The sequence below is a fragment of the Ambystoma mexicanum genome, chromosome 2p (genome assembly GCF_040938575.1).
Source record: "Ambystoma mexicanum isolate Mex_15411 chromosome 2p, UKY_AmexF1_1, whole genome shotgun sequence".
In the NCBI taxonomy this organism is placed as follows: domain Eukaryota; kingdom Metazoa; phylum Chordata; class Amphibia; order Caudata; family Ambystomatidae; genus Ambystoma; species Ambystoma mexicanum.
In genome coordinates, this window is record NC_090923.1 from 429,335,733 (window position 1) to 429,362,731 (window position 26,999).

The 26,999-nt window shown below is 46.8% G+C and overlaps 1 protein-coding gene across 1 annotated transcript in view; it reads left to right on the forward strand.

The window, feature by feature from the left end:
- Positions 1–14,985: 14,985 nt before the first annotated feature.
- LOC138566466 (monocarboxylate transporter 2-like) overlaps positions 14,986–26,999 on the forward strand; it is a 136,153-nt gene continuing 124,139 nt past the window's right edge. The window contains exons 1-2 of the mRNA XM_069643787.1: positions 14,986–15,218; positions 18,673–18,899. Of these exons, the coding sequence (XP_069499888.1) occupies positions 18,683–18,899 (217 nt within the window). The 5' untranslated portion in view covers positions 14,986–15,218; positions 18,673–18,682. The remainder of the gene's footprint in view (positions 15,219–18,672; positions 18,900–26,999) is intronic.

The window sequence follows — 26,999 nt, forward strand, 5'->3', positions numbered from 1 at the left end:
AATATTGCACCAGGCAGCACCATCCATACACATACAACAGCATGAACAGCCAAAGGTGAGCCTGACATCACATGAAACACAAGGAGTGCAGTAGACATGAACACACGCCACTACACTTACATGCATGTCTACATCTCCAACTGTTGCAGTGATGAGATCGCCATACATGTCACATCTGCCATTCATCCTTCTACATATCAGTGTCACGTGCATCCATGTTGCATCACAGTTGCAACTTGTCAGATACACATACATGCACATGTACACAGTGCAGATACTTGCATTATGAACCACCATCCATGCCACAACCATGCCAATGTACATACACAGAAATTCAAACATGTGTGCTCCCACACCTGCATTTGCCCAGCATGCTTACCAACACATACACTATCAATGTGTCTCACAACTGAGAGGACTCACATGTGGCAGCATCACGCCCATGTTCATGCACATCCCTGCATGGCCCTACATAAACACATGTGCAACCTGCACACTACTGGCACACCACGACACGCACAGCGTACTATCAACATGCATGTACACTTACCGCTCGACTCCAGACGGGTCTGCCTTTCAAGGATCTGGACATAGAGCGCTGGGCATATGCGTTCCAGGACCCTCATTTGATGGTTCGACAGCTGGCCCCAGCGCCCCTTGGCATCTGCTGCCTTAGCGAGGCGCCAGGCCTTGTTGAGAGTCCTGGACCTGAAGTCCTCCCAGCGCTTCTTGACATGATGTAAGTCGCGGACTGCCACCACCTCCGCGTAGATGGCAGTCACGATGTCCATCCAGATCCTGGTCCCTCCTTCATTGTCGGCGCGCAAAGTTCCAAAGAGGGCATCATACTGCCCCAGGACTTGCTCCAACAGGACACCAACTTCGGTGGCAGTGAAGCTGTTGGCCCTCTGCCTCTCTGGCTGGGGGTTGCCAGTGCTGCCAGATGGTGTTGTGCTGGACATGGCAACCCAAGAGGCAGGAGTGGGTGGGCAACTGGGCCCTGGGGATGGGCTGTGGAGAGATGGAATCCCAGTCAGGAGTCTTCGGTTCCAGCAGGAGTGGTCACAGCAACTACACCCCTGGCTGACGTGCAGGCAGCAAATGGCAGGGCACGTGGGCAGCAGGCAGTCAGGCAGCAGCAGATGGCAGGTGGGAGTGTGCTCGGGGCTCTGGGGGGCAGTAATTCAGCCTTCTGGGCAGGAGCGTGGTCTTCCGTGTGTTTTCGCGTGGCCAGCTTGACATGGAGTGATTTGGCACGTGAAAAAATTGCACGTCAGCGTGTAATTCGAGGAAAGGGCCTTAGCGCGTAAGCACGTTAGCACACACATGCGATTTCGTTGGACCAAAGGCCCTTAGCGCGTAAGTGCGTAAGTTACATTATGCACGCGGGTGTTTTCCTCATAGCACGTGATGACAGAGCACACGTGGAAAAACTGCACGTCTGAGTGTCATCGCGTGTAATTGGAGGAAAGCGCCCACGTACACGCGTATCTGATGTGTACGTGTGGGCCGTTTTAAAAGCTACGTGTAGGACGCCATTTCCTTGCACGTGCTTTTTCATGGAGAGCGAGTGGGTGAAATCTGTACTTCTTGTCGGTTCACACGCAATTACTTCACAGCGTTTCTAGTTCGTACTCCCTGTTACCTCTGACAGCTCTTTTCTGAATTTTTGTTGGGCCTGTTTCCTCAAACAGAGTTCACTTCTCCTTTTGTCCTGTCTCCTCAGACAGCGTACAATTCTTCTTTTGGCGGGGGTGTTGCCGACGCGCACACGCGTGTATTTTTCACGTTCTTTTTCCAGGCAGACGGTGAGTTCCGCACTGTGCTTGCCCCGTGTGTCGCGTTCCCCTTCAGAAGTTATTGTAGGCTGCATGTATTACGCGTATGCTTCGTTTTGTGTTTTTGGGTGCCACAGCATAGTGCGGGTTCATTTTTTCACGCACGTGGTCTACGAGGGGTTGCATGCACGTTAATTTTCGATTTTGGGCTGCCTGTGCATTGTGTGACCCCTCATTATCCCCCAGGAGTCACTGACAGCCTTGTTAGAGCACTAGGGTATGAATTCCATCTGGTATCCTACCCCTCTGACCCCCAATTGCCCAGGACAATAGTTTACTGCAACTCCCATATGCACAACAACATCAGTGCCATGGTTGGGAGGCGACCAAGCGGTAAGGGAGGCAAAGGTGGCCGATCTTCAAAAGGTGGGCGTGGTGGGGACGGTAGGGGACGTGGCCGGGATTTGCAGGGTGCCCCTATACCCCCATGTGTGGAGGAACAATCAGGGACACCCATGCCCCCCCCCATGGTTGGAGGAAATGAGGCTGACACCATCCCAGCTCAGCCCCTGTTGGACCAGCCCATTGTGGCACCTGACCTGGCACAGGATGACTCTCTGGCTGACTTCCAGGTCAGCAAGTCTAGGCCACGTGTGGCGGTGCAAGTTGTTGTCACCAAGCCACGTGGATCTGGGGCAGCTATGTGATCTGCTGCCCCAAGTATGCAGGGTGGGGAGGCTGCAGGGGCAGCTGCAGCTCCATCCACCCCAGCTCTGACTCTCCCAGCCAGGACAGTGTCAGTCCAGGTCCATCAAACTGATGTTCCCCCTGCCAACATTACCCTGCAACCAATGCCTGCATCAAGACCTATGGTCATTGTGCATTCCCACACTCCTACTACCCAGTCCACCGGTGATTCTGCCCCTACTGACCAGAGCGGCTTAAGCCACTCTGGCTCTGCTCCACCTTTAAAGAAGAGGAAGAAGGGTGCTCTGGCACGACAGGCTGAGACCCCAGACACGACTACACACTCCGGTACCTCAAGGAAGCCTTGCTTTAATGATCCGGAACTTGATGCACTTGTGGCCTATGTGTCAGCAAATAGCCGCAAAATGGTGGTGACTGCAGGGTGCAAGACCACACCTGGTCAACGTAGGGCACACTGGCAGACCATCGCGGACCACATAAGTGCCCTTGGATTTGTGAGGCGCACAGCTGATGATTGCTACAAGCGGTGGAATGACCTGAAACGCAGAGCAAAGAACAAGCTGGCCTCAAATCATGCCGCTACTCTGGTGACTGGCGGTGGGTCTCCACAAGAGGACAACAAACTCACTGAACATGAGTCTGTTGCTGGGGCCTTCGTCACAGAGGAACAGATCCAAGGTGTGGGAGAACTACCTGATTATGATGCATTGTCCGGTGAGTGCCCATGCATGTGTGTGTAATGCATGTGTATATTGTTTGGGTGACGGGTTCTGATTGAGTGCCAGGTGAGGGTGTGTGTGCCTGAGTGATATGGGTCACCCATGTGCTTCATCCAAAACATTCAGCGGCCTTGGATTTGGGTGTGACAGTATCCCTTCTGCCCACAGTAGTAATTTAGCGTAACATTACGGCAGTTGCCCTTGAAGTGGCATCTTGCAACAACATTGTTTGTATTTTTCAGTGTTCGTTCAGACTGATTGTTTCAATTCTCCCACTTTTGCTACGCATTCCTCAGCTCTATTGTCACATTTGTGACATGCTTCTGTCATTGATGAACCCCACATTGGCCCACATGTTTTACCTTGTTAGGTGAATGATTTCACCATTCAGGCTGATTGAGTATTGGCCTGATCACATACATTTTTGGGGCCCATTTGAATGTGGAACATGATAGTTGTTTCCTATCATGTTGAAGTGCACAACCATTGATGTGTACATCGGCCTGCAATCACTGTATTTTTGTACACTGGATGTGTTGCAGTGTGTGGCACATGCCTATTTTGTCACACTATGTAGCATTTTTCATCTCATCATGTCCCATCTCACATGGATGGCTGACAGTATTCATTCACTGACATATGGACCTATGGACCTATCTGTGTGATGGCATGTGTCACGTATGTGTATTGAACATGCCACTCACAGGCCATTGTGTGCTGGCAGTGCTACCCAGCATGCAGCAAATGTGTTGCTCTTCCATCTTGGTGTCATCAGTGCCTGCCTTTTGCCTCCCCTTCCAACTCAGTGACAGTGCTTGCATGGGAGGGTTATAGTCATGTGGGACATGTGTAAATCATGTACTGGTTCTGTAGCTTGTCAGGCCTATTTGTGTGCTATGGTGCTAATGCCTGTTTCCATTTTTTGTCTTTTATGTTTTTGCAGGGGATGACGCACTTAATGCTGTTGAGGTTGAGGAGATGGTGCAGGCCCAGGAGGGATCTCAGGCACAACTGGGCACCAGTGGGGGACATGGTGTGGTGGTGGGTGAGAACCCAATCTTGCTGCAGACCATTCTGTCCAGGGGTGTCTCTGGGTACACCTCCCCAGATCTCTATTCAGGTGCTGATTCGGATGATGAGACCTATGTGCCGTCGCAGGTAAGTGTTTCTGGCAGGGATTCTGTTCTGTCCAACCCACCTGCACCATGGGTAGAACCCTCTATCGGGATGTCAGTGTTGGTAAGTCCGCCTTTGGCGATTACGGATGCAGGGTAACACTCCACAACATCTGATTCTGTTCCTAGGCCAGCAGATCAGAGGGGGAATGCAGTCTTGCAGCCTCAGGCAGTGCTGGCACAGCAAGGCGCAGATCGCATTGCCCCAAACAGGTGTGGTGCCCGCCGACGCGGTGGCCGTACTCCACCAGGCAATACCGCACCGCATGGGAACAATCCATGAACGGTATGGCAAGCCAACAGGCAGCATCAGTTGAGATGATGGCTCAAGCAATGGAGAGGGTGGCCACTTCCATTGTCCTCCCTGAAAGGCAGATGTAGCAACTACAGCAGGCAACAGACTCCATTTGCCAATCACACAGGGAGCACATGTTGGCGTCCAACAGGGACAGACGGGCGGCATTGGAGACTCTACGCCAATCGATATCAATATAGTCCCAGGGCCACAGGGAAGCCCTGAGGGTAGAACTCCATCACCTCATGGAGACTCTTGTTGACCTTGAGGCTTCCACTAACTTGAGAACAGAACAGCAGCTGGAGCGGCTCACACGTTCGCTCTCAGCTGAGATGCAGGCAACTCGGGAGGAGATCCGGGCATCACGTCAGGTGGTGCATGGGGATCTCCGCACTATAATCCTCCAGAACGAGACCTTCCTCACCGCATGCTTGCTGCCATGGAGGACCATACCAGGGTTTTGCGTGGGCTGCCTCCCATAGCACCACCACCTCCTGTGGCAGCAGCAGAGGGTGATGAGAGCGACAGCAGCAGTTCTCCCACATTGGCATAGCCGTGCAGGCCATGAGCCCATGGAGGTATTTTTTTTCCCCGACATCCACACAGGTGGCTGTTGGTGCGCACCCTGTCCACGGACCTCCTGGGTGCCCCCTCCCCCCGGCCTCCACATGGCCATTTTTTATGTTTTATTTTTTTTACAGTGTGTTGCCTTGTGTGGCTCCCATGGGCATCCACTGTATTCTGGCTGGGCACATGCAGGCTTGTCCTGAGTTTGGGTTAGATGCGTGGGTTTGTGAGACACACACCCCTCCTGCTTCCCGTTTCCATGGGCTTGCAAAGGGTGTGCCCAAGTGGCAGTGATTTACACAGTGACGTTGGACTCCCATGAGCTGTGTGGGCAGTCTGTAGTCAATACTGTGTATACATTCCTAGTGGATATTGTTGTTGTATTGTACACTGCATGGTGCTTGTGCATCCATGTCTTCCTCCTAATTTGCAGGTTCATTCCTCATGTCTTCACAAGGCCATCTACTTTGGAGATGGAGTTCATGTTGTAAGCAGTGCACTTACACATTTGCGTGGCAGCAGCACTGTACAGTTGGAAGTGGTCGATGTTCTGGCATAATCAGGTTGTACGACTACCACTACTTTAACTTAGTACTGTCATGTTTATGCTATGTTTGAGGTTGTGTAGCTGTATTGTATTGTTGGTAAGTATTTGGTCATGTGTGTTGTTAGTTCTACATTACTGGGAGCATATTGTATGTGGCCAGTTTCCATTAGGGACACTGTACTTTGTGACACTTGTGTCATGTTTTTTGGATTGCTTTGTTTGCTCTCACATAGCATGACATGCCATGGTGTGTTGGGTGGCGGTGCTGGGGAGGGGTTGGGTGACATGGCACTGTTGTCATGTTGTATTTTGCAAGGGGGTAATGAATTTAGCAGCATAGAAGTGTGTCCTTTGATGACACAGCATTGGTGGTGTTTGTGTAGGTAGGGATGCACACAATGTAACACTTCCGGGTGACCAATCTCAGGCTGGTATGGTTGTGACAGTTGACTGTCCCTTATGTCATCATCATTGATTGTCAGATGGTATGTGCCAGGGCTGTGTGCACTCCACAGGGGTGTGATTTTAGGTGAAGTAATTAGCCACCAGCTGCGTACGGGCTGCCTCACCCCGTGCCCTTTCCCCTCCCATGCGCAGCAGGCGTGCATGTGGTTGGGGATGTGGGGGCACCACCGTGTCCACGGGCAAGCCCTGGCGTGTTGCAACGTTGTGCAGGACACATGCTGCCACTATGATCCTGCACACTACTGGGGGAGCGCATAACAGCTGCCCGCCAGAACTGTCAAGGGAGCGAAAGCGTGACTTGAGCACTCCGAATGTGCGCTCCACTATGCCCCGGGTTGCAATGTGGGCTGTGTTGTATCTTACCTGGGATGGCGTGGTGGGGATCCGAATTGGCGTCATCATGTGGGTGCTCAGAGGGTAGGCACTGTCCCCTGGGGAGGTGGTGATGGGTATCATTAGTGGGGCTGTGACATTACTCAGAATCTGACATGCATGCATGTGCTGTGGCATTTATACTCACCGAGCAGCCATGTATCGCCATGCCGCCCAGCTTCTAGGTCCTGGTTTAGGGTTGACATTCTGTAAATAAAACTGTTGTGGGTGGACCCTGGATAGTTGGCATATACTGAGGTGATGATTCCCTTGGCATCACATACTACCTGGACGTTGATGGAATGCCAGTGCTTGCGGTTTCTATAGATGTGCTTTGATGCCCTGGGGGGACGTAGAGCCACATGGGTGCAATCAATGGCACCTAGGACTTTGGGGAATTGTGCCATCCTGTAGAAATCCTGGACAGCAGCTGGCCTTTTTGCAGGTGTTCTGGGCAAGTATATGTGCCTGTGGACTGATGGGTGTGCAGTCATGATGGCCAAGACCTGGTGTAGGCAGCGTGACTGCGTGGCCTGTGACACCCCCCCACTATAGCACTTGTCCTCTGAAATGATCCAGTGGCCACGAAGTGCAGTACATTGAGGACCTTCTCCAGGGGGCTGAGTGCTTGGGAGCACAGGGTGGGTGAGGTGAGGTCATCCTCTCACTCAATGACAAGGTCGAGTATTATGTGAGGTGGAAACCTGTACCTCCCATACACCTGGTCATCAGGCATCTCAAAAATGCTGGTTCTGGGTGTGAATATTCTGGGCCTGACTATCCTCCTCCTCCTCCTGCGGTATCCCACGACCACTGCTGCTAGGAACGGTATATTCATCCTGGCGTCTGAGCTTGTTTGTTGTTTGCGTGCACTTTTATGCTGTGCGGGTCCACGTACGCCTGCTTCCTGCTGGCGTACGTGTTTCCGGATCAGCGCGTCTTTTTTGGCGCAAGCGTTAGCCCTGTTCGAATCCATGAATACGTGTTTTGAACGTGCGTGTGGGCGTTCCGCGCATTTGCCTCCTGTACTTCCCCTGTGATGCCCACATTTTCACGCGTTGTTCCCCATTCCGCGTGTCACGCCCTCTGTTCCTCCTACTTTTGTTGTGTGCGTTGTGCTATGAGCGATTTTGCTGTGCGCGTAGCGCACGCTGTTTGGAGACGTGTGCGCCAGCGTGCACAACACAGAATTTTGGCGCACATACTGGGATTTACACGTGCATGGACTTCCATGAATCGCTGTGCGTGGGTTTCGCTGCGATTTTCGCACTGGCACTGCAATTCGCATGCTTTTGCACGCTTGCGCTGAAAATTTAAGTGCACATTAATTCCATTAATCGGCCTGTGAGTCTCTGTGAAGGGCCGGGTGGACTCATTCCATAAAGCCTGCCCTCACCCTCTTTACCTTTGCTGGGAAGGGGAGGCAATCTTCCCAAACTCCCAAGCGGTTCATGAAAAGGCAGAAGCCGTGAGATGTAATGTAAGAGACCGGGGGCAAGGGGGTGCTCACACAATCACATTATTGCATGCTGTGTATACGTAGTTTACATGAAGGTACAAACGCAATCTTAGATATTAGCACCCATATTGAAACGTAAGGCCTAAACGCGGTGCAGAAGCCGCGAACATGACGAAAGGAATAGGTTGTATCCCGGGCACTAATGAGAAAGGCCAGAGCCGCAGTGATCCATAAACCCTTCGTTGTCTTAAATCTTGCCAGCTTTCGTGCTCTGAGAAGAATGAGCGCTGCAAGGCCACGGGAAGACGGCTGAGCATCTTTGTATGATACAATCCCACAAGAAGGAGGGCATGGGCCTCTGACCCCCACCAGTCCCAATTCTAAGTTATAGCACCCAAATTCCCTAGACCTCTGAAATCCAAGGTATCAACCAGCCACAGACCATGGATCATACACCTGTTAGAAACCCAATCAAGAAAGATCAGAAAGCAGGGCTTTTTTGCCTTCACTTCTAGGTCACATGATTTGTGCTGCGAGGTGCAGGGAGAGATACAATTATAGCCAAGAACGAGGGTGGAAGACCTTATAGAGTTGCAGGCCTGTCTGGGATCAGGTGAATTCTGTTAGTATGACCTCAGCTTTTCCCTCAGGGCCTCTGTCAGCTTGTATCCAGTGCACTGCTATATAGCTAGAGATGCATGGTTTATTTTGTACATAATTGTCAAATAGCCGCCACCTTATGACCGATGACGAGTTCAGCATCACCCACGTGGAAGAAGATGGACAGAAGGGACTGGGATCAATGGCCTGGCATCCCCTCTGGAGCAGACAGCCTATGTATAGGGTCTCACCAACCAGCCGTGCAGGTTTTGACTGTATGTGATTATGTCACTGATGATGTTATATACCTTCTTAACATGCTGCTCATTCAGATTTTGGCAGAACGTTCAGCGGCAGCATAGCTCTTTGCTGATGCACTCCTATTTTTTAAGAATAAAATACTTGTTATCCTTGCAAGAGATGTATTGGGCCTTTTTCCCTAGCGGGTTGTATTTTTTCTGGTGTGAGCTTTGAGGGGCTCTCCTACACCTTCCATGCACTGAGCAACAGGAAGCCTGTCATTGGGGGCGTGCATCACACAGAAACTGTTTATTACAGATTCTAGTCAAGTGAAATGTGTGCACTATGCATTTAATGTAGGCTGCAGTTTGACATTCGCACCACAATTCCCCTGCTAGGAATCCTCCTAATTTCACGTACATTTTGACTTTCTTTCAGTGGCTAATGTGACTTTTTAGCAAGGGTACAAGTAGAGAGTAGGGTTTGTCTTTTTACAGCATGCATACTGGCTGTTCCACTTCAAGAACTCTTACATCGCATAAGCTTGACTGTTTTACCTTTCTATGGCCTATCATTTTGGGCATGCCAAAATACTCCAATTTTGATTCTACTGTGGTCTATAGTTTCCCCAATGCTGCGAGAATATTTTATTATATCACATGGTTATGTATAAAGCTTCATGCTTGAATCATCCCAAGTATAAGTGCTGTTACAATGGTGGAATTACTACCAAATGTGATAGGACTCAATTTGTCAACCTCAGAAGGATGAAGGGCTGATTAGGCCCTGCCAAGATTTGAACTTGGAAAGTGCAGGCAGGCACGTCACAGTTGAGCATTTAACTCACTGAGCTATACACCTAGTTCTGATAAAAATACACATTTATCATATTTGCCCCGCACCCTCTCATGACCCCTGTTCCATCCAGTCCTTTTTTGATACAAAATATAACGTTCAGATTATTACATTTATAGGACATGTGCCATGCCATATTTGCCCTGCATCTAAGCACTTTAATAAAAAGTGAAATAAAAGGTGTTCTATTAATAATAAATGTAATCCCCACAGTCAAAGCATTACCAAAGGGTGCTTATGCACAAGGAGAAATGTCTAAATGTTAGATTCAATAATTCCATACAAAGGCTCAGAATTATGTCATAGCGGGTCATTACAGCTTTTCGAGTATCCCACCAGGTCATTCCACTGGGATACCGAAAAAAGCTGCATTACCTTCTCTGCCGCCCGATATCCCAGTTTTGCCGGGATATTACGGGTGGTGGAGTAACGGTAAGTTCCCATTCCCATGGAGTCCCATTTGACTCCATGGGATGAGAACCACTGAATCACAGGCACTGCTGTTAACGGTGTGAGTGATTCAGTGAATTATCTGCTGGTAGGGGCTTGAAATACCGGAAGGTCAGGCCTGCCAGTAGTTCACTGACCCTACTGGCAGACTCTGAGTATGTCGGTCCAGAAAATGTTCCAGCACACGTTGTTAGCTGCAACTTATTTCTAGACGGGCATACTTGTTATGATCCCCATAGTCTTAAATCGTGTTGTCAGTATTGATTTAAGTGTAACTGCTTCCCCTACAAAAATTATATCACAAGCAGTTTCTTTTCTTCCATGAGATATGTACTAATCTAATTAGTTTAGGCTATTACGTGGCACTTGCTCCACCTATAAGCTGAAACTATTGCATTAGAGTGCAGGTAGGGAAAATTAATACGAGGAGGAACACACATCTTGTATTTGTTTGGTTATGTGCCCACCCATAGACTACCCATGGCCATGCTAATCCCTATGGCCATTCCCACGCATTTCCTGGCCATTCCTACCCAAATCACTTCCTCATGGGAACCTGCTTGTGCTTGCTTAAATCAAGTTTTACCATCAAACTTTTCTGTTGAAGTGTCTTCCAGTGTTTTTCCAAAGCAGTCTCCGGAGAGTTAATTACTTAATTAGGGCTGTAAATATGCTACCGATGTAATAAAAATGTCATAACCAAGTCTGCCTTCCGCGACTCAATGTACAAGCATTATGCGTTACCTTCTCTGAAGTCCTGTTAAAAACAAGCATTGGCAAAGCCCACATGTTTGGCTTGTGTATACGCATTAGGCATATGCCAGGTACAGATATTAAATGCCCAGGTACTTGGACCATTCTGCACCTGACACCATAAATGGCCAGTTAATAAGTGTCTTTCCTATGCCTACAACAGTGTAGACTGACGATGAAACCCTCGACACACCAGACTGCGATGGTTGGCCCTCTCACAGGAGGACACCATTCCATATGCAAGACCTGGTTGCGAAAGAATTGCAAGAACTAGAGAAAGCGGACATAATAGAAAAGGTGACAGGGCCCACGCTATGGGTTTTCCCCATGGTCGTCACCAAAAAGCCAATACAACCAGGAAAGGTGCGCATATGCATTGATATGCATTTGCCGAATGCGGCAATCATCCGGGAAAGTCACATCACCCCGACCATGGATGACTGACCTGACAGGGTGAAGATTTTTCTCAAAGCTAGACTTAAATGCTGGATACCATCAGCTAAATCTGCACAAAGACTCACATTACATTATTACCTTCTCATCGCACCTTGGGCTGAGAGGATATAAAACATTGAACTTTGGAATATCATCCGCAGAAGAGGTGTTCCACAGACAATCCAGTCAGTCCTTCAAGGCATCCCAGGGGTGCTACATGTCAGTGATGACACCCTGGTCCATGCTGGCATCAAAGTGGAACATTTGCTCTGACTAGCGGCCGTCCTACACAGACTGGACAATGCCAGATTGACCAAATGCAAAAATAAATGCGAATTCCTGAAGGATGACCTGACCTTCTTCGGTTATGTAGTTAATGGCAATGGGGTGTGGGCCAACCCCCTCAAGGTCACGAAAATCAAAGGAGCGACACCACCTACAACGCACATGGAAACATGCAGTTTCTTAGGAATGGCCATTTACTGTGGAAAGTTTACACCCAATCGCGCCACAATCTCCAAGCCACTGAGATTTGGAGTGGAGCCCTCACAGTAAAGAGGTGTTTGAGTGCATCAAGGACTCACTGTCTGCCAACACCACCATGGCATATCATGACACTGGGCTACAGACAGAGCCATACGTGGATGTGAGTCCAGTTGGGTTGGGAGCGATCCTACTGCAGACCTCCCCCACTGGCAAAAGTAAAGCCAATAGTGTACTCGTCTCGAGCACTGACGCCCACGGAGCAATGACATTTCCACATCGAGAAAGAGGCCATTTTTGTCTTATGGAGGTGCAGGCATTTTCATCTCTACTTCTACGGTCGAAAAGTCTGGGCCTACAATGACCAGAAGCCTTTAATACCCATTTTGAGAGGCTCAGCCCCACACCCGTCAGCAAGAATTGAGAAGTGGTTGTTACATCTCCATCAGTATGAATTTCACTTAATCTACCAGGTGGGGACAGACAACCCCGCTGACTTTCTGTCAAGACACCCTCTGGCTGCAAGGGTGGCAGAGGTTAAAGAGTCCACGGAGACAGATGGGACCATCTGCCAGATCGTGAGCTCCATGAGACCAAAAGCAGTCAGCATTGCAGACATTACGGATGTGAACAACACTGACCTGTGTTGCGGCTTAGTGAAAAATGCAATACTGCCAGAAGTGTGGAACGCATTGCTGCGTAACAACCACAACTGCACGGCCGCAGCCACGGACTTCCTAGCAGGAGTTTTCACAGTCTGCCACGAGCTGTACATGACAAATGAAGGGCCGATACTGAGAGGCGCACGCATGCTCACACCAATCAGCCTGCAAGACAGGATTGCCACTCTGGCACACGAGAGACACTAGGGCATCGTCAGGACCAAAGCCTGGATATGGAACAAAGTGTGGTTCCCAAAAGTAGTTGTGAAGGTGTAGAGCATTGTGTTTTCGTAACACCCATGCCAGACGACTAGTGCACTTCCAACACCGGAACCACTCTGAACTGCCCCAAGGGGTACATCACGATTGGAGGTGATAAGTGTCGATTTCTGCTCAGTACAAGAGGGGACATACCTCTTAACAGGCATGGACGACTACTTTAGCTACCCAGAGGTGGCGGTAATACAGTCAACCGCAGCGAAGCAGTGCTACCAGCACTGGAGAAGATGTTTCCCACAAATGGGCTGCCTAAGTCCATAAGGAGTGACAACGGCCTCCCCCTCCACATCACTCCACGTTGGCTGTAAGCTAACGGTGACACTGAATGGATCATGAGGACGATAAACAAGGTACTGTGAATGGCAAAAGCACAGAACAACCCATGGAAGTTTGAGCTATATCGTTGCCTGCGAAATAACGGACTGACACTACATGCCTCAACTGACCCCCTAAACCCCACCAGAGCTGATGTATGGCACTATTCTGAACTCAATACCACATCTTCCTTGCAAATGCATGAAAGACATCGAACGACGCTGAACTCACACCAAGAGAGTAGAGGCCAACGAATGTATAAGTGCCAAACAACGAGCTAACAAATTTTGCCAAAAGGTCGCGATCAGGTTTTGGTCTTATGGAATGCCACAAACTCGAAACTGGCGAGCTAGTACGACCCCACACCATGGACTGTAACCCGGAGAAAAGAAACAATGATAACTGCCAGCCGGGGCAGCGAGGCAATAGCAAAGAATGCATCTTGCTTCAAACAAGTACCCAATACCATGTGGCGAGAAAAAGACAACCAATCATACACTTGAGAAGATGAAGAGACGGGTATGATGAACCAAAGCCTGTTGGTGCTGTTGGAGCACGCACCCAATCCGGAGGTCTGAGCAGCAGTGGCTGATCCACCTGCCGATACCATCGCCAACGGAGTAGCAGTTGGCGACCAGCATGAGAGACCATCACTGCAGCAACACAGGTACAACCTGAGGGCAGCACCTGGGCCCCCAGGCAAACTTGGTGACTATATGTTGATATGAACAAAAGCAAGAGCACAGTAATGCTTAGAGTGTAAATAGTTATTTAATGAAAAAGGAGAGGAATGTTATGTTCAGCAACGTCACCACACTGGGCGGGATGTGGCGTAATAAATGCATGGGCGCCGGAACTTCCAGGATGGGAGTCGGCAGTCACATGCTGACTACACAACCTGGATGATGTTTCTTTCTTTCAGTGCGCAGCCCGTGCTCACACATAGCGCAGCCACTTCAGTTGGATCACAGCGATCTAACACACATCTTCTTGTGCTAGATTGTCTTGTGTTGTTTAGCTGCATCAGGGGTGTTTCTAGGTCTGGAAAAGATCTGGGGCTAAGCTAATGTTGGGACTGTCAGGACTCTGGGTAGCAAGCCTTTCCTCAGCTCACCCCTTCCCCCCTTACGCCCTAGCACCGCCTTTTAGCAGCATCATGAGTTATGTAACCTCAATCTTTCCAAGAGTTTCAGAGTTCTCACACCATGGGTTTAATGTCTGGCAGGCACTGAAACAGAGGACCAGTGAGAAGGTCCACTCCCTTTACACAATCGCTCGAGTCTGCCTGCGCTGTACACGTGCGTGTGTTACTTGTTCCCTGATGTCACTGGAGCTCCCGAGTTTGCATGAGATCAGAATAGCACAGCATCGTTCTTAGGGTGACACAAAGTTCATCAGAACGACAATATGCCAAACAAATATTTTGTAAATATTTTTTTTATACGGATCTCATAAGAATCTTATGACATCTTTCAAAAATTGTACCTAAAACGTATAATTCTTTAATAAAATGCTATAGGCATTAATTGTGTCATATTAATGCTTATAAAGTTCCTGCTATCCTTCCAAAATCCCAATCGTTTCTCAAAACTTCTTAAAATTGTCTATGTGGAATGGGTCCACATTAACTTGTATTGGATTTACTTTTTTTAAGAGGAGTAAAAACGGAAAGCTCAGAACGGAGATGATTGATTCGTATCCTGTGATGGGAATCCGGGATGGGAAGCAGCATGACAGAACGGGCTGTTTTCATGTGATTTCGTGTGATTGTGCACGTGCGCTTAGCGGCACTGAAACGTTTTTTGCGAAGGGCAGTATTGCTGTCGAAACTCAGCGCCGGCTAAGTGTACAGGTCATTCACCCCTGAGAAACAGCTGTTTGCAGCTCTGGGAATTTCGACAAAGGGCATTGGCAAGTTCTAAACCCAGGCACAACGAGTGATTAGCCCTCCCCCTGCTGTATCGATGCCCCTCCCAACCCCGCCCTCCAAGCCCTGCTCAACGGCGGGAGTTTACTTTTCTTGCAGATCTCCTGAGAGGGGAGCAGACACTGCGCCAGAGGGTGAGTGTCATCAGTGGGTTAGGTTTTCTCGTTGTGACTCTCGGGGGCATAGCTCCTGTTTCTCCATGGTCCGTCTCTGAACGCGCTGTCTGTGTGGCGGAGGGACACGTGTTCGCTCCTCTGAAATACAGCGCTGCCCCCTCTCAGCGTTTTCCCTACCTTGCTCTAACACTCTTCTTGTCTCTGTGTACGTGTTGTGTCGCTGCATTTCGAAGAATCCCGTCCGCCCAGATTTCACGATCCTTTAACTAAGTGCACCGATTCAACTTCGAGTGAAGCGAAAGAGCTGCGTTGCCCAGGGCTAGACGTGCTGCGCGAGGAAAGCTCGTTTAAGAAGAACCCCATGAGAAGTATCACATGCACATCTTCGCCTACTCGTGCAAATTCAGTAGTTGGTGGACTTTTCAGATCTAGCCTTCTTTTATAAGCATATGGGGGCCGTGACCTTAAGCAGTGGTCGAAGTGAGCGGGAGCGGTGCTCCTGTACTTTTTTTAAATGACCTTTGACAGCTCCTATACTTTTATTTTAAAAAGAAACCGTTCCAGAATGTTTCGTTTTAAAAATAAAAGTGTAGGAAGAAGTTGAAACCTTCACTTTCAATGCACTTCACTGAACATTCCCTTAAACAGCAGGTGCAAGTGTTTGGGGTGTGTATTGTGTGGGGGGGGAGCGTGTCGATGGGTTTGTGAGGAGTGGTGCAGGCCAGCAGGGAATATAGTTCCACTACTTCTTTTCGTACACTTCGGCCACTGACCTTAAGCATTCTATGCAGTTGTCTGTGGGCAGGGGGGAGGTTTGGAGAATGTCATACGTGCTCTGCTCAGCCAAAGAAAATACAGGCGGACCGTGACCTTTCACCCGTTGTTGCTAATGCTTTTTTACAATGTGTGTGTGTGTCATTCGAGCACTGCTTAGAGAGTCTCGGTGTCCAGCGGGGGTGGTGGGGGGGGAGGGGGGAGGGTTTGGTTCTCCGCACAGCGCTTGTTCTTCTTCTTGCTGATAGATTTTTATCCATCAGCGGTGATTTTTGGATACCGAGGCTTGAGCCTCATTACTCCATCTTCTCGGGTTCAGTATGTAGTCGTGGGCTTGTTTTCTTCTTGGTCTGTGTGGTCTTGTCGCAGTAGCACTGGTTTCACAGGGTCTTCCGCGCAGATATCACCTCCTATATTTATATATGAGTGATGGGCGTTAGACGATTTTGTAAATTGTGTTTATTCTCGTGAGTGTAACTAAAATGTACTTAAAGGGGGTTGAGAGTCAACCAGCACGGGCTGTACTGCATTTCTCGTAGCTTTCCCTGTACACCACAGCTGTATGGGAGACTTTAGTTTACCATTTACGTATGTGTCAACGTGACTACATATTAAATATATCGCATGCATAGATGCAGCATTCCGCAAACCAGTCTTTATTTTCCAAATACTCACGGCGTTAACATTGTTCTCTCGCTCTTGGCACCTTCTAGGAGTTTATTTTCTTTCATCCCGCACAATTACTGGTGGTCCATTTTCCTGAATATTAAAGAGCCCCATAATAGGAATGTAGTAGCTTCCGAAAGGATGACCCGAAATAAGAATATTCCTTTGAAAGTTTCTTTAAATTCATTACTTTGCTCATTTATTACTGCAGGGTAGGCCAAAGGCAACAGCACACTTTACAAAATATAACGGTCTTCTTTACTGCAATGTACGTGTGACTTGGTGCAACTGGGTCTTGTATAATGCCACTTCTGTCACTTTGGCTGTCCTGTGTGCCTAGTGCATTTCTAGGGGGTTTGGGTTAGCGCATGCAGAGTGTATGTTGCCATATGGGAGTTTCATGTGCTATTTTGCTCGGTTGTTTACTGTTTCCCATCGTAAGCTTGGATGCATCCGAGTATTTTGGAATTGAATGGAATTGTCAGCAAAGTGAAGAAATGGCGCACTTGCCCTAGGGCGCTGCTTGAGCGGTGGATCATTGCTGTGTGCATGCTTGCTGGTTGGCATCTAGTGTAAGAAGGCGTGTGAAGAGTTAGTGGGTGGGAAGGCTGGTTATCAGAGGTGCTCTCCATGGTGCTTGGTTGTTTGTGACTGTTGAATACAGCCGCCCCTGGCCCTGCTACTCGATATTAGTGGTCACCCTAACCTATAATAGTACTGACAAGGCTGTCTCTTGATGATGAGGCTGCGAGGACCATTTCTTCAGCCTTGCCTGGTCCATGTACGAGGTGTGAAGGTGAAACATTGTGAGGAAATACCTCCCGAGAGGTGTTCCTATCCGTGTTAATTTAGTTGGGTGATATTGCTCGTGCCCTGATGCTGATCCATCTTGCTTTACACATGTTATCCTGATGCTGGGTAATGTGTGCTGTGGTGGATCCAGTTCAATGGGCAAGAGGCAGTCAGCACTACCACAAAGCGTTTCTGATTATTCCTCAAAGTTTTAAGTGACGGAAAACGAGACAGATTCACTCTGATAGGGAAAGAGGCCTGATGCTGAACTGTCCTGGCTGAGAAACGTTATCGGGCATACACAGTGGAATAAGCAGTACCACAAGCCATCATATGAACCGAATATAGTCCTGGTCGCTCTGTGTAATAATTCACTGAACATTTCCAACTGTTTCAATAATGTTAAAAAGCTAGCTATTTGGGATCAATATAATATGATATTGACTTCTCAAACTTAAACAAATTAAGGAATTTAAATATTGAAAAAAAAATTCATATTCGTAAAGTTTGCCTATGTGACCCTTGATGAAATATTCAAAGTGTAATGTATATGAAACTAGCTGGGGTACCTGGCGTTGCCTGTGTCCTCATCGAGTAGTGTCTAATGTGCCCTGGAGGATGTTGCTCTTGTACCCATGTCAGCAAGTCTTGCTTCAGTTTGCACTGGCATCTCATTTGCCCTGTAGAAAGTTGCTCTGGTCCTCTAGTCGGCAAGTCGTGCTCCTGTTTGTTGTTGCGTTTCAGAAGCTCTTGATATTGATTTTTGCTTTGCATCAGATGGAGCTTTTTGTTTTTTCGTGCGGCATGTTTTAGTCACTTAATGGCTTAAGCACATTTGGAAAATGTCCAAGAAAGACTGATTGATTGTGCTCTCTTCTCGTGAATGAACTTGTGAACTGTAACCTTGCCATTTCTCAAATTTGGAGTCGTGTGATAAAAAAAATGTAAAATACTAATTCCTTTTAAAAATGCTTTAATAAACCGTTTCCAACTGCATACAGTAGTAATACATTTTAAAGTCTTAACCAACATATCGAACATTTTGCTACAGACAATTTCCCAAATTTTGCCTCCTTCTAGTGCCTACTGTAGTAAATCGGGGTAGTGTGGGGAGTGGATTGAGCAATTCCACTTCAATGGGTAGTTAATATTATTTTCCATTGAACCCATTTGGCGTAGTATTACCTCACAATAACTGCTAATGTTTTGGACTGATTGATTTTTTTGTTTTGTTTTGCAGATTCTGAAACATGGCCCTATCTGCTAGTACAGACTTGGGCTACACCCCTCCTGATGGTGGATGGGGATGGGTGGTGGTTTTTGGAGCATTCATTTCCATTGGATTTTCGTACGCCTTTCCCAAAGCAATAACTATCTACTTTAAAGAAATTCAAGAATTTTTTGGCACATCCTATAGTGAAATTGCATGGGTATCCTCCATAATGCTGGCTACTATGTATGGTGGTGGTAAGTGACATAACATTTTGTTTACAAATAGTAACTAATCCTAACATGTAATTTAATTTGACCATCCGTGACACATTGTTTGTTTCTTGTTGATGGATCACTGAAAACCTTGACATTGTTTATAAACATAGTAGAAAAAGCATGGGAACCATACGATTTCTCACATTGCTCTAAACCAAAGATTAGAGTGTGGGTTTATGCTGCAAGACGTTTTCCTAAAAGAAGGCACTCCAACTTGTGTTCTTATGTAAGGTAACAAATGTCTAGTTTCCTGAAGGGACATGTTAGTCTGTGCTAACACCAAACAAGTAAAAGGTATGGAGCAATTAGCGGAATAATTATCAAAAAACGTCTTGTAGGCCAAAAGTGATTTTAAGTTTGGATACATTTTATTGGAATCGAAGCCTTCAAGATGCGATCAGTTCAGAATTGGTGGTGATTGAAGTTGAAGCCAAAACTTGCCCAGTGTTTTGCACAACAGGCTCTTGGTGAAGACTATAAAGAACAAAAGCCATGTTTGGTTATTTTTTTGGCATTACATTGTTAAGGATATAAACCTCTGAAAACCAAGTGAGGGACCTGGATTATTAAGGCTAAGAGTACTCCGGGTACTCCAGGATGGTAAGATACCATGCACACAAAAAACGAACAAGAAAGGTTGTCTCTTTAATGATTTAAAAATAAATAATCTCGGAACAATTAATGTAGACATAAAATGTCTTTTTCTGTTCTCCATCACCACTACATTGGTACAAGCAATTAACAACAAATGTAATATGTGATGCAGTATATATCTGGACTATCCACGTTTCTACCTAGAAAGTGTTGTGATAATTATTCTGCTAATTATTCCATACTTTTACATGTTTAATCTAGTGCAAAAACATGTCCTTTCAGGAACCATGATTCTCCTTACATTGAAAAACAGCCCAGATACACTGACATTTTAGTGTGGCCTTCCCTATATTTGGCTTAACTTAAAAAGATTTGCACTGGAACACATTGGGGGACGTGGCGAGCATCTCTGATTTGCACCTGCTACCTTACACCTTATTCACAAAATCAAAAACTAGACCATATCTGGAAATGCTTTGATCATCTCAAAGATATCGTTCTGCATATCTTAAAGTCCATACAATTAAAAACAACTTGCCTGCCATTGGCAGTTTTGGGCATCTTGATGATGGTGCAAGCATCTACATACTTGCTCTCCTTTCAGGCTTTATGAACCAGGTGTATGGAAGTAGGGAACTATCTGAGACCATGAAAACCTTGCCCTTCATTGGGAATGAAGCAAACAGGTTTTACTTCAATCTGTGTTCTCTAGAAATTGTTTCACTGGGGCCTTGGTCCAAAAGATTTGGGGAGTGGCCGGGTTCAGACCCGTTCTGTAGTATGTGAAGAGACTCCTGAAAGCAAGGAGACTGACTATCAGATGGGGAGAAATGGTGCTCTTTTTAGATTTCCACCACAGCAGTGCTGTTCCTCACCAGGAGGTGCTATATTTAAGCAATAGGCCTGGCTTAAGGGGGCATTACAACTTCAGGCCCATAGTTACAGGCCCGAGCGAAGCGAAAAAATAGGAGAAAAATGTAATAAAAAAAATGGCTTCCATGGAAAGTGTAGTATAGGGGTCTACGTGTAGTCCCTTCTTCCTTTCCATGATGGCCTTTCGTAGATCGGGAGCGGACGCGCTGGGGACAGAAGTGTTCCCAGCGTGTCCGCTCACGAAATGGACAGAAAAGAAGGTTAGTGTAGTTGGAAGGGCGGGGAGGTAATTCTTTGGATTGGGGAGCAGGGGGGGGGAACAATTAGCTTGATCCCCAGTGGGGGAATATGGCAGCCTCCAGCCGTGCGGTGGCTCAGAGCGGGCTTACCCCATTCTGAGCCTCCTCATTGGCTGAGTAGCTGCTCCCTCACCCCCGCTGGGAAGGAACGTTGTGGGGAGAGGGATTCAATGAGCTTGCTGGGTTCCTCGCCGGGTACTCATTTAAAATAGGTGTGTAGTATGTGTGGGTAAAAAATAAGTTAATTCTGTAAATTATGATGTTACCCATGATTAGTCTAGCAAATGCTGCATCTGGAACAAAAGCGCCTAGGGCAGTGGTCTTCAAACTTTTTAGGCCCGAGCAAAATGTGGGCAGGCCGGGCACCCAGAAAAATGCCGAATGGACACTAAGTCCAAATGGCTAATGGCTATGAACTATCGCGTGCCATCACCGCACCCTCCTCCAAGTATAGTCCCTGGGCTCCCCCACCTGCTACCATCACATTCTCTAGCCTCCCTCAGCCCAGTCCCTGTGCTCTCCCCACCCCACCACAGACCCTGGGCTCCCCAAACCCTGCTCCCACTACTATCCCATGGCTCCCGCCCATCCTGCTCCCACCACAGTCCCTGGGCTCACCCACCCTGCTCCCAGTCCAGACCCAGTGGCATAAATATTTCAATCATATATGCCATAGCGACCGAGCGCAGGGGTTTGGAGGGTTTTCACAGCGTGAATTTTTTTAAAATAATGGGTTAAAATGTTGCATTTTAGAGCATAAAAAATTGGGTAAAAAGCCAAACAGTTTGCAAGGCGCTGGGGGGCTAAGGGGGAAAGCATGGTATTTTTGACTGGACATCTATGATAGAAATCCCTGTCCCCTGGGCTCCACAGTGCCTCAGAAGGAGAGCTGATTTTGGCAGGTGGGAAGGGGGATTGTGCAACATATGCCTTTGTTGTACAACCCTTCATCCCCCCCTCTACCCTCCGCTCGTCAAAATCAGCTCAAAGGACCAACACAAACAAACACACGCACACACATTAATTGGCTTACATTTTAACAAGAAACACCCCCTTGGGTACTATTCAAACAGTCTATGACTAAAGGAATGAATATCCATTTGCAACTATGGGCCACTTTTTAATTGGTGCCTGAGACAGTTTTAGGCTCCAGTCCGACCATGCGAGCTGCCCATTTCCTCCAATCTAAAAAAAAAAAAAAATATATATATATATATATATATATATATATATATATATGTGCTCTCGCGCCCCCCACCTGGGATGTGGCTGTGCCACACAGTTAAACCTCTGGCCTAGGGCATTAGGACACCCTTAACACCCCTGAAAGCATCCAGGAAAACGACTATTCATGAACCATTCAGATTCCTGGTGTTGCAGGCAATTCTGGAAGCATCCAGCGTGACAACTTGCAATACTGTTGTACCTAGACACTGTAGTCCACCTCTTGAATACCTGCACATGCAGAACACTTAATATCTTTAGTGACCAGTGGCTTTCCTGGGTATTGGCATGGGCGTAACCAGACGGAGCTCACCATTAAGAGTCACTGAGATTGGGGTAGGTCCTTTGTGTGACTGGGGGTGGTGGCCGCTAACCTACTCAACATTATTGAGTTCAAATTCAGAAGAATCAAAGTAACCTCAAAAACATCTCAAGTATAAAACACATTAGGAAACCGATATGCTAGGAGTTGAGGGTGGCAGGAGCGGTGGGGGTGGCTGGGGCGGGGGGAGAGGAAGTCTTTTAATACATGTGCTGGAATCAAGCTCTTAGCTTGCCAGTCTTCCTAAAGGATAGACCTCTGTATGCTTTTATTCTGTAAGAGCCCGCAGCCGTTACACCAGTAGAACATAAAAAGGATGGTGATTTTGTTTGGCACATTTGGAAAAGCAACCAGCAGATCTATGCCAAAGGGCATGCAAAATGTGTTAAATATTGTTTTCAATTGGCTGGAGAACAGCTGTGTCGGGCACCCAAAGCTCGTTCCAGATTGGATCAGCCATTCACAGTACCACTCCTTGGTAACTTGCGTATCACAAGAGACATGGAGGGCGACGATTTTAAGAGGAACTTCTACCTACATGTCCTGCTTTGTGAAGCATGCAAAGCTTGTACTAGGACATCCAGATCAGTTATTTTTCAACATATGTGAACGCCCTCTATGACCACCTCGTTGAATTAGGAGTTGTATTTCAGAATTCTACAGATCTGTGTGGAGGGTGATCGGGGAGGCAGGTATCACTCATACATTCATGATCTTTAGCCAGTTTGAGAAATGAATGGAAGACAATTGGCTTCAGCTTAACCAAGACACAACCGAGATCCTGTTGGTATCCAGGGGTGGGCTGGGAACCAAAAGAGTCCCTGGGAATACTTTTCAAAGTGACCCCATATTACAGATTTTGGCATATCTTAAGAGCTCCCTGTAGGAAAGTCCACCCCAGTTGGTGTCTGCCTTTTGCACCATAAACCAAATCTGAGAACTCTACCGCTTTAGCCCTATTTCGTATCCTTTTGTCCTTGTTCAGAAAAATGTAAAAATGCGTGGGGTCCACTTTGCCTCCGTTTTGGCCATAGAGGCAGGTAAATAACGGTAAGGGCCTCCATATACTATCTAAGCTACTCAGAGAACTTGGACCCATGTGAGTCACATTGGACCACCATCATTCGCACCGTCATTGGAACACCGCTTGATTACTTTTCTGGGAGCTCACCTGCCCACATCCCATCACTTATAAGTCTTTCCGAATGTTGTGGGAAGGTCATGAATACCCATAGACCAGAGCAGATAAATCTCTGATGCCAAGAGGGCTTCACTGGTTCCCTGCAAAGGTCTGGGCAGTCTTTGAGTTCTTAACACTGATGCACAGTGTTCTCTATGGCCCTGCTCCTCTTTATTTGAGTAACCCCTGTAAATGACATGTTGTTACCAGACCCGCATGAGCTTGATCCTGACGCCCACTGTCGTTTTTTGGTTATAAATTAAGTGGTGCCTTGTGTAGAACATTCAGTATTTTATTAATTTATTTGTTTGTTTGTTTGCTTGTTAGGCGCTCATACAGCCAGCAAGTAAAATACAGTTTCAAAGCCAGACCGTTTCTAAAGGCCGACATTAGAGTCCGGTGCCTTGGGAGATTCAGCATATTTCAGTCAGTCATATGAGCTTTATTCTACGTTGGTCTTCAGCTTTCAAAACATAAACTACATGATTTCTACAATTAATCAATCAAATTTACAAACAGCATATGATCAACATATTGAAGACCAGAAATCTAGAAACAAAATTCAATATGTTACATTTCGAAGGCCAGTACACTCCTTTGGTAATGTGTCTCCGATGGAGCTTTTCATGCTTTTCAGGCGTCTAGCTCATTGCAATATACCATGAACCTAAAACCTCCCCTTATTTGACATGGGCACTCTTCTACAGATTCCTTCTGCTCTTTCACAATTTCCTTGCCCCTGTGCTCTTATGCTGTATCCTCGCAACTTGAACAAGCCCGACATCTTCACTATTGTGTGCTGTCCTGGTGCTCCTGTATCCTTTCTAGACACCTGCAATATTTTAGTGTTCAAGAACTTTTGTTCCCCTCTTTGATCCCACCACCACTATTAGTGTCTGGTGTCCTATGTGCTCTTGTTACATGCATTGACCGAAATTGTCTCTTGTGTTGTCCTGGATGCTTGACACACACTTTTGTGCATGAGTGCCCTGGCTGTTAACAGCACAGAACTGCTTGTGGGCAGGCACCCTGCCCAATGCTACCCCAAGTTAGGCACTGTAAGAAACTCATGGTGGCAGCAGTAAAGACAGACACAAGTGATCACAGTTCAAGTGTGTTTATTAAACTGTATAGGTAGGTTGAAAAACACCTAATCAAAAACGAAATCTAAAATGGGAGCAAGCTTCGACTATCTAACATTAATAAGGCTGTCTGAGTGGCGTCTTCTCAAAATAAAAGTACCAATACTAAAAAAAAAAACTATTTATTGTATTTGTTGGTAGCGCCCAGACACAGGCGTATCACAGGTATCACAGCGCAAAAGGCAGTACATAATGTGTTATAGGAGGTTTACAAACAATACAGGTACATTACATCAAAGACAATCGAATACATGAAAGATGAACTGCAGAATTGCACATATTTGTTAAAAAGTAAGGTTTTTGCTTGTTTTTGAAAGAGTGTTTAAGATGGTTCATTTTGGATATGCTGAGGGAGGAAATTCCAGAGTGTAGGAGCGATGGTGGTGAAGCAGGACCCCCAGCTCTCTTTCTGAAAATTCTAGGTCTGTAGAGGGGATGGTGGGAACTAAGGTGGGCTTCTTCAAGAGGGGCGTGACCCATGCTTCTTTGATGGCCATTGGAATTGAGTTGGAATTAAATGATGCATTAATGAAGTTGGCTATAGTAGGAGCCAAAGCTTCTGCACACATTTTGACAATGTGGGCTGGGCATGTGTCGCCAACACACTTAGATGCTTTCAGGTGTTGGATGATAGTGAGGACTTCAAGGCGGGAGAGGGCAGAGAATTGGAACTGTGGTGGATGAGTGACGGTCGTAGGGGTAATGACTGAGGGGGTAGGTGGCAAGGGTGGCACTAGGGATTTTTTTGTGTGCATGGCTTTATCTCTTAATTTCCGTGTTTTAGTGTCCAAGGAGGATTGGACGTGTGTGCACCATGTTTTGTCCTTTGAGAAGTTATCGGTTTGGGGGTTTCGAGCTCTGTAAGAATTTTAAAGAGCTCTTTGGTATTTGAGCTAGCGTCAGAAATTCTGATGTAGATATTGGCTTTGGTAGCAATGATAGCTGTTTTGTAGGTGTCAGCTGAACACTGAAAGGCTATTTTGTTGTTGGGGTTCTTTCTCCAGAGGTGTTTGAGTGCACGTTTCTTTTTTTTTTGGAGGGAGGCTAGATCATCAGTGTACCAATTTTGCGGGTTCCTTTTTTCCTGGATGTGGTTTTGTGCGGGGCATGTTTGTCATGTGTATTGAGCAGTGCATGGTTGTAGGATGCTACTAGGGCTTCCGGGGTGGAGTTGTTTGGGGTTGATTAGAGTGTGGCTAGGATGGCGGGAGTCAGATGCTCAGCTGTGAGCTTGCTGGTGTGTCTAGCAGTGATGAGAATGGGTTTGCTGGTAGTAGGGGTGATTTTGGTGGTAATGTTAAAGGAAAATAGGATCAGGGAGTGATCTGACCAAGGAATGGGGAGAATGGAGGATATCTGGAGGGGAATGTTGCAGGGGAGAATCCAGTCAAGTCTAAGCCCTGCCCCGGATCCCGCCCCACGGAAGCTTGAAGTTCCCAGTGTGTAGCGCACCCGGAAGTACCACAAAGTATACTGTTTACTGTTAACTATGAACGGCTAGTACATTGTTTTAGAATCAACCATTTCTATTTTAGACAACCTTGGTATTTTCTAATAGAATGCAAATTTTTGCCCTACTGTGAGAAGCAATGTCTTAAGCACTCTAAGCAGAGCCATGGAACTGCGAACTGCAAAAAATACATGTGAGCAATGGTATGACCATGGAAACCCCAAAATAAATATGGCTAATATAGACAATTTGGATAACCTAAAGGCTCCCAGAAATAATAGAGCATGTAAACGCAAAATTATATCTCAACCTGGCTCTTGACAGATTGCAAACTTGCTAAAATGACGACCTTCTTTAATAAAATGACTACTGTCCTTTTAAACCATTTACTGTGGACATCCCTCCTTCGGGTTCACTCTTGCCAACTTTTTCATCAGTTTTACAAGGCGGGATTCACTTCCGTTAGCTTCACAATCATCTGTCGGTCAAAGACTTTCGACTGTACAGAGGATTTTACTGGACACCTGTATGACCACTTTGACCCCCTTTCCTGCCTTTCCCAAGGCCTTCTGGTAGTGGTAGTTTCAACAATCGTGTAATCGGCCAGTTTACTGCACAAGCACACACCTGATGCAAGACTCCTCTTTTGCTGATTTTCCCCCCTTTTTAGTGGTATCCGGTCATTTTTTCCAAAAACTTATTTTTGAAAACCGCATTTTTTCAAAAACTTTTTGCTGAAAAAATGTTTTTCGAATGTTCTTTTTTTAAATTTTAGTTTTATTCAGTTTCGTAAGTAAAAAAAGGTTTTTTAAAAAAGGGGGGTTGTGGGGATTTGTTTTTCTCGACAAAATGGTGTCGAGAAAATGGCATTCGAAAATATGCCATTCGAAAAAAGTGACTATAAACCCTTTTTAGTATCAATAGTTCTTTATGCTTTCACAGTTCAATTAGCCGTTTGCTACTTTTCGTTCAATACAGTTCGGTTTCTTATCGGC